Source organism: Mobula birostris, chromosome 7, assembly GCF_030028105.1.
Source record: "Mobula birostris isolate sMobBir1 chromosome 7, sMobBir1.hap1, whole genome shotgun sequence".
NCBI classification, from domain to species: Eukaryota; Metazoa; Chordata; class Chondrichthyes; order Myliobatiformes; family Myliobatidae; genus Mobula; species Mobula birostris.
The window spans coordinates 173,394,266-173,407,198 of NC_092376.1; the positions used below are offsets into that span (position 1 = coordinate 173,394,266).

General features: G+C 47.1%; 1 protein-coding gene across 5 annotated transcripts in view; it reads left to right on the forward strand.

Moving 5' to 3' along the window:
• Positions 1-702: 702 nt before the first annotated feature.
• flt4 (fms related receptor tyrosine kinase 4) overlaps positions 703-12,933 on the forward strand; it is a 264,141-nt gene continuing 251,910 nt past the window's right edge. For 3 of the 5 annotated variants that reach the window (XM_072264100.1, XM_072264093.1, XM_072264094.1), the window contains exon 1: positions 704-869. Coding sequence is in view for 4 of the 5 variants with exons in the window: in XM_072264093.1 (XP_072120194.1) it covers positions 812-869 (58 nt within the window). In the remaining variant the exon portion in view is untranslated. Of the gene's footprint in view, positions 870-12,933 lie in introns of all 5 variants that reach the window. The other 2 variants (XM_072264095.1, XM_072264102.1) reach the window with 1 other exon arrangement.

Here is a 12,933-nt window from a genome sequence, read left to right on the forward strand (position 1 = left end):
GTCACAGGGAGAAGGCAGGTGAATGGGGTTGAGAGGAAGAATAAGCAGCAGAGATGGAATGGTGGGGCAGACCCGATGGGCCAAATGGCCTAATTCTGCTCCCATGTCTCATGACCATAATATATATCGCACGGAGATATATCATTGGGTGGAATTCAGCGCTGCCACATCTTGTTAAACACCGGTAAGTTTAAAACCCAGATCTGAGATTCCAGAGTGTTTGATGTCATTACCAGTACTGGAGCGTGAAGGAGAACAAAATAATTGTTGCTCCGGACCCGATATAGTGCAAAGACACACAATACGATAATGAGCACAATAATAACTGCGGAGGCTGAGAGACTGGACAGTGCGACAGTGTAATAATAACTGCGGAGGCTGAGAGACTGGACAGTGCGACAGTGTAATCCCCTTCACAAACTCCCGCGCAGGTTTCCCGTCAGGACAACCACCGCGTGTTTATATTTATGGTGTTTTTATTAGTATTCTGTTCTTTATGTTTTGTGGTATTTTTTTGTACTGCGTCGGACGCAGAGTAACAATTATTTGGTTCTCCTTCCTGGAAAATGACATTAAACTATCTTGAATCCAGGAACAGAGTTCTGTTCCTGTTCTGGGTGGGAAGTGGCGAGAGAGGGAGGGAGAGAGAGAGAGAGGAGAAAGGGAAGGAAGCGCATCCCATTCGGGGGCCAGTGGTTACACGCGCGTTTCCTGCACACGGCCTCTCGTTGTCACAGCGGACACCTGAAGCCAAGAGCGGACGATTCGCAGGACTCTCCGGCCGAGACCCGTGGTCAATCCTAGCCCAGAAATGAAGAGACCCCCGGGGTTCCCGCTGTGGATCTGGCTCGGCGCCCTGAGCGGACCAGGTGAGGGAAGGGTTTCGGGAGAAGGGGGTCCCAGTTCCAGCTGTCTCCGCCGGGAGATGTTTTCGGAAATTGGTACATCGCTCCTCACCCGCGCCCAGAGGACGAGAGGTGGGGGTCCTCTCCCGGGACATCTCCTGAGCGGGCTGCCTCTGGTCCCGTCGAGGGGGAGAGCCCTCCGGACCTGCCCCTGCTCCGGGCGGGGTGAGTGAGGGCGGCTGACCGGACGGTCGGAGGCCGGTCCGGGTGCGGGGTGAGCTGGGACCCGTCTTTCTCCTTGGTTGGGGGAGCTGCGGCTCTTGGCTTCAGGTATCCGCAGAGACGGCCGGAGATCGGCGCGGCCGCAGTCAGTCCGGGATCCGATGTCTCTGTCCCGGACCGTCCCTTATCGGAGTGTCCGGAGCCCTAGCGGAGGGTCGCACTCTTCAGGGGCAGGGAATGGAGTTGTGGGGAGTCAGTTATCGCCCCAAACTAGGGGGGTGACTGTCGCTCCTCCCCACTCCGTTCACCTGCCCCTATCTACACCTTCTAATCCTTCCATCTCCCCATTCCCACTCTTCCTATCTTCCCCTCCCCTTCCTCCCTTCGCCCCCTCTCACCCTCCCTTCCTCCCTCTGCTCCCCCTCCCCGTCTCTCCCTCTCCTCCTCCCCATCTCCCCCTCTCCCCCTCTCCCCCTCCCCATCTCCCCATCTCCCCCTCTCCCTACCCCTCCTCTCCCCCCTTTCCATCTCCCCTCCCTCTTTCTCCCCTCTCCCTCTCTCCCATCTCCCCTTCTCCCCATCTCTCTCTCCCTCTCCTCCTCTCCCCTCTCCCATTTCCCCTCTCCCTCTCTCCTCTCTCCTCCCTTCTCCTCCTCTCCCTCTCTCCCCTTCTCTTTCTCTCTCTCTCATCATCTCTACCCCTCTCCTTCCCACCTGCTCCCCAACTCTCTTTCCACTCTTCCCCTTTCCTCTCTACTCCCTTCTTCCCTGTCCCCTCTCATCTCTCTCCCTCCCCTCCTCAACCTCTCTCTCCCCCTCTCCTCCTTCCACCTACCCCTCACCTTTCCCTTGTCCTCTACTTTGATCCTTCTCCCTCCTATTCCTTGACACTCCAGTCCACCCTCTCCCTCCTCCTCACCCCCTCTCCCTTGCCCTGTCCCTACCCCTCGACATCTTCTTCCCCCTCCACCCTCCAAATGCTACCTTGGAGATTTGGTTGGGTTTTGCCGTTGGCTCTCTAAGCTGCCCGGGTGCGCGGCCACGCAGTGACTGAAATGCTCCCGTGCACATAGCCTTCGTTGTCATGCAGCGCAATTTTCTTTGATCTAAAGTTTTATTAAAGTGCTGCACAGCTTTCTGGACACGTAAAAATTTCCTGCTCAGAGTCAGAGCAAAGGTCGGTCTGCTCAGGTGTGTTAAAAGAACAGAAGGAATACTGGCCTTTGGTAACACAGCCACGTTTGAAGAGTGTGATTTTGGTAGGAATTGTGATCGTGGTGGTCTGGGAATTGAAAGTTGATGCCCTGGAGCAAAGAACATTATGTGGTGGGTAATCCCCCTGATCTATATAAACAATTCTGCCCTCTCTGTCCACCCCACCTTTGGCCTGATTTTGCTCCAAACTCCTTTTATTAAATCCTTCAGTGCAATGTAGTCATCGAATGGCAATTTTCGCTGTGTGTGCCTTTTGTAATCGGTAACCTTCGTGTTGGTGTGTCTCGGTCCAGCACCAGAAGCATGGGCTCAAAGAGTTGGCCATGCTAGTGCCCACCAGAGGGGCCTAAAGTGGGCATGGAAGAGCCAATGTTACACAAGGATTAATCTGCTGACGAGGCTTTGAGAGGTAATTAACAGTGAGTATGGTTGATGTGGGAGAGGATTCTGATGGACAAATTGATCTTGATTTGATTGTTTTTCGTTGATGTTTCACAGTTGGCAAGATGTTGCCATGATTTTTTTTCTGAATATTGACATTAAAATGTCATGTTTTTCTCAGCATGGGGGCCGTTGCCCAGTGGTGAGATAAATTGAACTGGTTTATGTTGTCACATGTACCAAGATACAGATCATCTCGAAACATCAAGGTTGGACAAGGTAAAACAATAACAGAATGCAGAGTAAAGTGTCACAGTTGCAGTGAAAGTGCAGTGCAGACGGACAATAAGGTGTGAGATCATAACGGGATAGATTGTGAGGTCAAGAGTTCATCTTATCATTGGGGTTTGTCCTGTAGTCTGATAACAGCCAGGTAGAAACTGTCCTTGGGCCTGGTGGGACATGCTTTCAGGCTTTTGTATCTTCTGCCTGATGGGAGAGGGGGGAAGAGAGAATGTCTGGGGGTGGGTGGGGTCTTTGTCTGCTGGCTGCTTTACTGAGACAGTGAGAAGTGTAAACAGAGTCCATGGAGGGGAGAGAGACTGGTGTCTAACTCTGTACAAGTAAAGTTTTTAATGTATTTTGTAGAGCTGGCGTTGCAGGGAATAAGTTAGGAATTTGTAGGTGAGATAGAAGTTAAAGATGAGCTTTATTTGTCACGTGTACGTTGAAGCACATAGTGAAATGCATCATTTGCGTCAATGGCCAACACAGTCCGAGGATGCGCTGGGGGCAGCCCACAAGTGACACCATGCTTCCAGCGCCAACATGGTGTGCCAACAGGGCACTAACTTGACCGGTATGTTTTTTGCAAGGGGGATGAGCAGTAAGGGTTGAGTGGAAGTTTGGAGGACAGAGCCAGGCTGCTGAGAAGGGTGGTCCTGAGGCAGGTGACATGTGAGCTGATGTATCGGCTGTCAAAGCTGGGTACTGCACAAGGAATGCAAATCTCAGTAGGATTTTTTCAGCTCTCTGGAAGTGACACAGCTGGTTACTGAAGTTGTCATCAGTCATAGGGCATCCGGGTCTTGTCACCAGAGGCACAAAGGACAGACGGCAGGAAGTTCGACCGTCATGAAGCTCCAGGAAGGTCTCTAACGCAGGACTGTGTTTGATGCCGGGCCTCATCTTGGAAAGGGTGTGCAGGACATGAAGAGGATGCAGAGGATGTCAGATTCAGAATCCAATCAAAGAATCACCCAGATTCTGCCTGGACGAGAGAGCACATCTTATAAAACACACCTGATCAGACCACACTGTGTTCAGTCTGGTCGTCTCATTATAGGAAGGATGTGGAGTGCAGACATTTACCAGGATGATTCCTGGGCTAGACAGCATAGGTTGAGTGAGCTTGGGCTTTTCTGTTTGGGGTGAATGAGGATGAGAGGTGACAAGATAATGAGGCATAGCTCGGGTGGACAGCCAGAAACTTTTTCTCAGGGTGGAACTGGCTAATAGGAGGGGTTATAACTTTAAGGTGATCGGAGTAAAGGGATGTCAGAGGTATCTTTTTACACAGAGTGGTGGTAGAGACAGGTACATTAGGGACATCTAAGAGACTCTTAGATAGGCACATGGATGATAGAAAATTAAGGGTTATGTAGGAGGGAAGAGTTAGGTTAATCTTAGAGCTGGTTAAAAGGCTGGCACAACATCATGCGCTGAAGGGCCTGTACTGTAATGTGGACATTTGTAACAAATAGCTGGAATTTGGATTGGACTACCTGGTCAGCTGGAAACCCATCCAATCAAAATCTCCAAAAAAGGGGACAGAACTTAACAAGATATAAAATCAAAGTCAGGCTTATTGTCATCTGCACAAGTCCATGTGTGCACAGGTGCAGTGAAAACCTTGCAGCAGCCTCACAGGTACAGAGTGTCAGATACACAAGAAAAACGTAAACATACAATTGTGCATCATTTCATAAGAAAGAATACCATTAGAACCAAATCTTTTTGCTAAGTGATAAAAGAGGTCACAGTGTTGCTGGACTGTAGTGACCAGGGTTGTGCTGGTTGATTCAAGAACCTGTTGGTCAAAGGGACGTAGCTGTTCCTGATGGTGGAGACTCACGACACCAGGTTCAAGAACAGTTACAACCATCAGGCTCTTGAACAAAGGGGTTAACTACACTCACTTGCCCATCCATTGAGATGTTTCCACAATCAACAATCTCACTTTAAGGGTTCTTTATCTTGTTATCTCATGTTCTCATTATTTATTAGTATTTATTTATATTTGCATTTGGACAGTTTGTTGTCTTCTGAACTCTGGTTGATATCTCATTGATCCTAGAGTTACTAATCCATAGATTCACTGAGTATTCCCACAAGAAAATAAATCTCATATAATGACATATATGTACTCAGATAATAAAAGTTACTTTGAACTTTGAACCTGGTGGTGTGGGACAATTCAGGACCTGGATATGCTTCACTGCATGATGTTAGCCCAATATCTTGGGCTGAAGGGTTCTATGTTCTAACTGCTCGCTGAAAGAGTTAACATTGACCTGATGAGCCTTCCTTTTTGAACGTCCCTACAACTTCAACATATCAGAGTGTTGAATATCCTGGTTATAGCTGAACAAGATACAGGGTTGTGCGCCCCAACCCTACAACTCACTGAGCTCTCAAGAACATAGGTTGTTGTATGGTTCTCCATCTCCCTCTCGAGGTGTGGTGGACGAGTCATGTTTATGGCAGAAGATCATTGGTCAGAATGCACTGGAGCTAACGTATCAGAGGTGTTTGATGGCTCTGGAGAGGGGATCACAGTGAAACCTACCAAATATTGAAAGGCCTAGATACAGTGGAAGTTTCCTATAGTGGGGCAGTCTAGGACCAGAGGGCACAGCCTCAGAATAGAGGGAAGTCTATTTAGAACAGAGATGAGGAGGAATTTCTTTAGCCAGAGGGTGGTAGATCTGTGGAACTCATTGCCACAGACAGCTGTGGAAGCCAAATCATTGGGTGTATTTAAATGGAAGTTCAAAAGGTTCTTGACTAGTCAGGGTGTCAAAGGTTATGAGGAGAAAGCAGGGCATTGGGGTTGGGAGGGATAATAAATCAACCCCAATCAAATGGCAGAGTAGACTTAATGGGCCAAATAGCCTAAGTCTCTTTGCGATTCCACAGTAGTGGAAACGGACCAGGGAAATTTGCAACCAGATTTCATAAACACAAAACAATCTGCAAATGCTGGGAATCCAGAGCAACACACACAAAATGCTGGAGGAGCTCAGCAGGTCAGGCAGCATCTGTGGAAAGGGATAAACAGTTGAAGTTTTGAGCTGAGACCCTTCATCGGTACTCAAACCAGACTTCTTGGTCTGTATCTTAGTAAATGTCTGGAAAATCAGTGGGAATGGTTGGGCTGAGTTGTTCTCCAACCTTGGCAATCCATTGGCAAACATTTTGTCAGCATACAAGGAAACATCATCAGTGTGCTGTTCACTTGCAGGGTGTCCTCCAACTGATTGATAAGTAGATAAAAGCCAAGCACTCGGAGAGCACATCACAAGTGAACAGCGCACTGATGGGGTCTCCTTGTATGGTGACGAAACATTTGAAAATGGATTGGCAAGGTCGGAGAACAACTCAACCCAACCGTCAACCACCAGAGCTACCCATTTTCCCAGTTATTTCCATCAGTGGGAATGTATTCAATGAAGAGCAGTTTGGATTTGATAGAACAGTGATCACTTTATTTAGAAGTTGAATAATGTACAAATAAGGAAATGATTTCTGAATCTTGGGTAATCTGGTGAAAATGGATTTGTGGTTTTTATGTACAGAAATTAAATACCGCATAATGAATTTAAGTGATTTTCAAATAACTCCTGTCAGATCCTGGGGTTTCACAATCAGGCACTCAGGAAGTATTAGTGTGTGGGGCCTCACCTCAGGAGAACTGCACCCTTGGGAAGATTTGATAGAGGTATACGAAATATTGAGGGGTATAGAACAGATAAATGAAAGCAGGCTTTTTCTCCTGAGGTTGGGTGAGACTAGAACCAGAGGTCTTGGTTAAGGGTGAAAAGGTGAAATGTTCAAAGGGAACCTGGGAGGGAGATCCTTCACTCAGAGGATGATGAGAGTGTGGAACGAGCTGCCAGTGGAAGTGATTGAAGTGGGTTCAATTTCAACACTTAAGAGAAATTTGGATGGGTAAATGGATGGGAGGGGTAGGGAGGGATATGGTCCAGGTGCAGGTCCATGGGACCAGGCAGATCAATGGTTCAGCATGGACTAGATGGGCCGCAAGGCCTGTTTCTGTGCGGTAGTGTCTGATCCCTCTAAGACCAGAGAGCGGCCTTTAATTTGTGATTTTTTTTTTGCATGAAACTGTCCTGGGAGGGGGTGTGATCTGAGTGAGCAATGCTTTGTGCAAACATTTCAAGAAAGTTTTTGAGAAGTGCGTAGTGGAACAGATGACACAACAGGTTATGATTAATGTTGGTCTCCGTCTAAACCAACAGCAAAGGTAAACTTTCAAACTCTTTAATGATTGCTTGTGATGTATATCCAGTGGCACCTCTTGCTACGAATAAAGTGGACACACTGCATGTTCGTGACCCATCCACTTCAAGGTTCAATGTTTTGTGTATTCAGAGATGCTCTTCTGCACATCACTGTATGGATATTTGAGTTACTATCACCTTTCTGATGGTTTGAACCAGTCTGGCCATTCTCCTCTGAGCTCTGACATGAACAAGGCGCTTTCACCCACAGAACTGCCACTCACCGGATGTTTTGTTTTGTTTTCCGCTCCATTCTCCGTAAACTCCAGAGACCGTTGTGCATGAAAAGTCCAGGAGATCAGCAGGTTTCTGAGACACTCAAACCACCCCATCTGGCACCAACAGTCATTCCACAGTTGAAGTCACCTAGAGGAGATAGATGAAGGGATTTAACCAGGGTGGGTGGGGGAAGTCTGAGTGTTGACCTTGAGTGAAGGGGTGTGCATCAAGGAGGCGAGGGAGGGGATTTGACAAGAGAGGCAGGTAAGGTGTGGAGAGAGGTTCCCAGGAGCTGAAGGGAGAGGAGTTACATTGACCGAGAAAATAGACCCCCAGTAAACTCTATAGAGGCAGGCCATTCGGCCCTTCGATCCTGTTCCAACACCCAGTGCCATCAGAACTAATCCTTTTATGTTAATTGTATATTCCTATTCTCTCCCTATCCCCACTGATTCACATTCACAGAGCACTACAACACAGAACAGGCTCTTCGGCCCATCTAGTTATTCTATGTAGTCCTATTGACCTGCACCCAGATCATAGCCCTCTATATCCCTCCCATCTGTACCCACCCAAACTTCTTTTAAATGTTGAAATTGAAATTGCATCCACCACTTACACTGGTAGCTCATTCCATAACGATTCTTCCAGTCATCCCCACTCCCCTGCCTTCTCCCCGAACTCTTTGATGCCCTGGCTAATCAAGAATCCATCCATCTCTGCCTTATATGCACCCAATGACTTGGCCTCCACAGCCGCTCGTGGCAACAAATTCCACGGATTTACCAACCTCTGACTAAAGTAATTTCTCCTCATCTCTGTTGTAAAAGGACGTCCTTCAATCCGAAAGTTGTGCCCTCTTGTCCTAGACTCCCCTACTATCGGAAATAACTTTGCCATATCTAATCTCTTCAGGCCTTTTAACATTTGGCATGTTTCTAAGAGATCTCCCCTCATTCTCCTGAACTCCAGGGAATACAGTCCAAGAACTGCCAGACGTTCCTCATACGGTAACCCTTTCATTCCTGGAATCATTCTTGTGAATCTTCTCTGAACCCTCTCCAATGTCAGTATATCCTTTCTAAAATAAGGAGCTCAAAACTGCGCACAATATTCCAAGTGTGGTCTCACGAGTGCCTTATAGAGTCTCAACATCACATCCCGGCTCTTGTATTCTATACCTCTAGAAATGAATGCCAACATTGCCTTCGCCTTCTTCACCACTGACCCCACCTCGAGGTTAACCTTTAGGGTATCCTGCACAAGGACTCCCAAGTCCCTCTGCATCTCTGCATTTTGAATTCTCTCCTCATCTAACTAATCATCTGCTCATTTATTTCTTCCACCAAAGTGCACGACCATACACTTTCCAACATTGTATTTCATTTGCCACTTCTTTGCCCATTCCCCTAAACTATCTAAGTCTCTCTGCAGACACTCTGTTTCCTCAACACTACCCACTCTTCCACAAATTTTTGTATCATCAGCAAATTTAGCTACAATAACGTAGTCCAAATCATTGACATACATCATAAAGAGCAATGGTCTCAATACCAACCCCTGTGGAACTCCACTGGTAACCGGCAGCTGGTGAGAATAGGATCCCTTTATTCCCACTCTCTGTTTTCTGCCGATCAGCCAATGCTCCACCCACGCTAGTAACTCCCCTATAATTCCATGGGCTCTTATCTTGCTAAGCAGCCTCATGTGCGGCACCTCGTCAAAGGCCTTCTGAAAATCCAAGTCTACTGTATCTCCTTTGTCTACCGTGCTTGTAATTTCCTCAAAAAATTGCAGTAGGTTAGTCAAGCAGGATTTTCCTTACAGGAAACCATGCTAGCTTTGGCCTATCTTGTCACGTGCCTCCAGGTACTCTGTAATCTCATCTCTAACAATTGATTCCAACATCTTCCCAACCACTGATATCAGGCTAACAGGTCTATAGTTTCCTTTCTGCTGCCTCCCACCCTTCTTAAATAGCCGAGTAACATTTGCAATTTTCCAGTCATCCGGTACAATGCCAGAATCTATCGATTCTTGAAAGATCATCGTTAATGTCTCCGCAATCTCTTCAGCTACTTCCTTCAGAACCCGAGGGTGCATTCCATCAGGTCCAGGAGATTTATCCACCCTCAGATCATTAAGCTTCCTGAGCACCTTCTCAGTTGTAATTTTCAATGCAGAAACTTCACTTCCCTGACACTCTTGAATGTCCGGTATACTAAAGACGTCTTCCACTGTGAAGACTGATGCAAAATATACATTTAGTTCCTCTGCTATCTTTGCGTATCTCATTACAATATCTCCAGTGCCATTTTGTATTGGTCCTATATCTACTCTCAACTCTCTTTTACCCTTTATATACCTAAAAAACCTTTTAGTATCTTTTTTAGTATTAGTCACTGGCTTCCTTTCATAATTCATCTTTTCCTTCTCAATGACCTTCTTAGTTTCCTTCTGAAAGTTTTGAAAAGCTTCACAACCCTCCATCTCCCACTAGCTTTGGCTTCCTTGTATGTTCTCTCTTTTGCTTTTACTTTGGCTCTGACTTCACTTGTCAGCCACGGTAGTGCCCTTCTTCCCTTTGAAAATTTCTTCTTATTTGGAATATATTTTGCACTTCCCTCATTTTTTCAGAAACTCCAGCCATTGTCCTCTGCTGTCCTTCCTGCTAGTGTCTCTTTCCAGTCAACCTTGGCCAGTTCCCCTCTCATGCCATTGTAATTTCCTTTATTCCACTGAAATCCCAACACATTGGAATTTAGTTTCTCCCTCTCAAATTTCAAAGTGAACTTGATCAAGTTGTGATCACTGTTCCCTAAGGGTTCCTTAACCTTAAGCTCTCTTTTCACTTCCAGATTATTGCACAACACCCAATCCAGCACAGCTGATCCCCGAGTGGGCTCAACAACAAGCTGTTCTAAAAAGCCTTCCCTTTGACATTCTACAAATTCTCTCTCTTGAGGTCCAGTACTGAGCTGGTTTTCCCAATGCACTTTCATGTTAAAATCCCCAACGATTATCATGACATTGGCCTTCTGACATGCCTTTTCTATCTCCTGCTCTAATTAGTAATTCACATCCCGGCTGCTGTTTGGAGGCCTGTATACGACTGCCATTCGGGTCCTTTTACCCTTCCCATTTCTTAACTCAACCCATAGAGACTCTACACCTATGTCATCTCGTTCTAATGATATAATATTATTTCTTATACACAGAGCCATACCACCCCCTCTGCCTACTAACCTATCTTTCCGATACACCGTATATCCTTGGGCATTCAGCTCCCAATGGCAGACATCCTTTAGCCAAGTTTCAGAGATGCCCACAACAACATAATTGCTAATCTGTAGCTGAATTTCAAGATCGTCCATTTTATTTCTTATGCTGCGTGCATTCAAATATAACACTTCCAGTCCAGTATTTGTTGCTTTCTGTTTTAACTGCACCATGCCTCTATTGCCCTGTAACTTATCCCACTGGCTGTGATTAAGCCTCATCTCCTGCCTGTCGTTTCTATCATCTCTGTTGCATGCTATCTTTGATTTATTTCTGTTTTCCCCTTCCTCAGCCCTATCCCTCCGGTTCCCAACCCCCTGCCAAATTAGTTTAAACCCTCCCTAACAGCTCTATTAAACCTGCCTGCTAGGATATTGGACCCCTTTGCATTCAAAACTCTCACCACCCTCTGTGTGAGGAAGTTTCCCCTCAGGTTCTCCTCAAACTTTTCACCTTTCACCCTTAATCCATGACCTCTATTTCTCGTCTCACCCAACCTGCTTGCGTTTACTCTATCTATACCCGCCATAATTTTGTCTACCTCTATCAAATCCCCCCTCAGTCTTCTTCACACCCGGGAATGAAGTCCCAAACTGTTCAACCTTTCCCTAAAACTCAGGTCCTCGGGACACATCAACATCCTTGTAAATTTTCGCTGTCATACCTGAAAAGTCTTTCCATTTCCATGTCTATACCCAGTGACTCTTTTCCACAGATTCACTGGAGGGGAATTCCACAGGTCCTCCACATTCTGAGTGAAGAGGTTTCCTCTCGGCTTGGTCCTCAGTATTCTGCCCCATATCCCGAAAGTGACCTGAGGGACCAGACCCCAGCTGGAGTGTGCAGAGCAGCACGCACAAAACACAGGAGGAACTCAGCAGCTCAGGCAGCACCTCGAGGAAAGAGTACAGTTGATGTTTCAGGCCGAGCCCCTCATCAGGAGGGGAATGAGGAGAAGCTAGGAGCTGATAGGTGAGACCAGGTGGGTGGGGGTGAGAGGCTGCAAGGTGATGGGTGGGAGGGGTAAGGGGCTGAAGAAGAAGGAATCTGATAGAGAGGAGAGAGGACAATGGGAGAAAGGGAAGGCAGAGGGACATCAGGGGGAGATGACAGGCAGGTAAGGAGAAGAGGTAAGAGGGCTACAAGATTAGCTTTATTTGTGACATGTATGCTAATATCTGTCCTCTTGTTTATGATACTGATTTTGCCTATCTATTTTCTTGCCAGTAAATGAATCACAGGGTAGTAGGTATATACACTTTGAGAAAGCAGAAGTTGATAGGTTGCTGATTAGTCAGGGCATCAAAGGTTACGGGGAGAAGACAGGAGAATGGGTTTGAGAGGGAAATGGATCAGCCATGATGGATTGGTGCAGCAGACGATGGGCCGAATGGCCCCACTCTGCACCTGTGTCTTACCGTCTTATAACAAATTTAGTTTGACATGTACATCAAAACGCACAGTGAAAAGTATCGTTTGTGTCAACTACCAACACAGTGCAAGGAAGAGCTGGGGGCAGCCCACAAGTGTTGCCTTGCTTCTGGTGCCACAAAGCACGGCCACAACCGACTAACCCTAACCTGGATGCCTTTGGAGTGTGGGAGGAAACAGGAGCTCCTGGGAGAAAGGCATGTGGCCACTGGAGAGCATACAAACTCCTTACAGACAGAGGCAGGGATTGGGAGCTTGGGTCTGCTCCTGTAATACTAACTGTGATGCTAACAGTGCTGTGCTGTGCTGTGCTGTCCTCTGTCCATTTCCATGTTGTTCCCCGCGCCATTACCTGAATGAATGAACACAAGCCAAGTCCCCCCACTCTCTGCTTGTCCAGCAGATCCACTGCCCCAGGTGGTGAGTGAGGGGGGAGGAAGGCCGTAAGTTGTTTATTTATTTATTCACAGATACAACACGGAACAGTCCCGGCAATCCTCCCCACCCATCTTTCCCCCGAGTTAACCCTAGCTTAACCACGGGACAATTTACAATGACCGATTAACCTATTAACCAGCATTCACAACACGCTGGGGGAACTCAGCAGGTCGGGCAGCACCCGTGGAAACGATCGGTCGACGTTTCGGGCCAGAACCCTTCGTCAGGACTGTAGAGGAAGGGGCAGAGGCCCTGTAAAGAAGGTGGGGGGAGGGTGGGAAGGAGAAAACTGGTAGATTCCAACTGAAAAACCTGTAAGG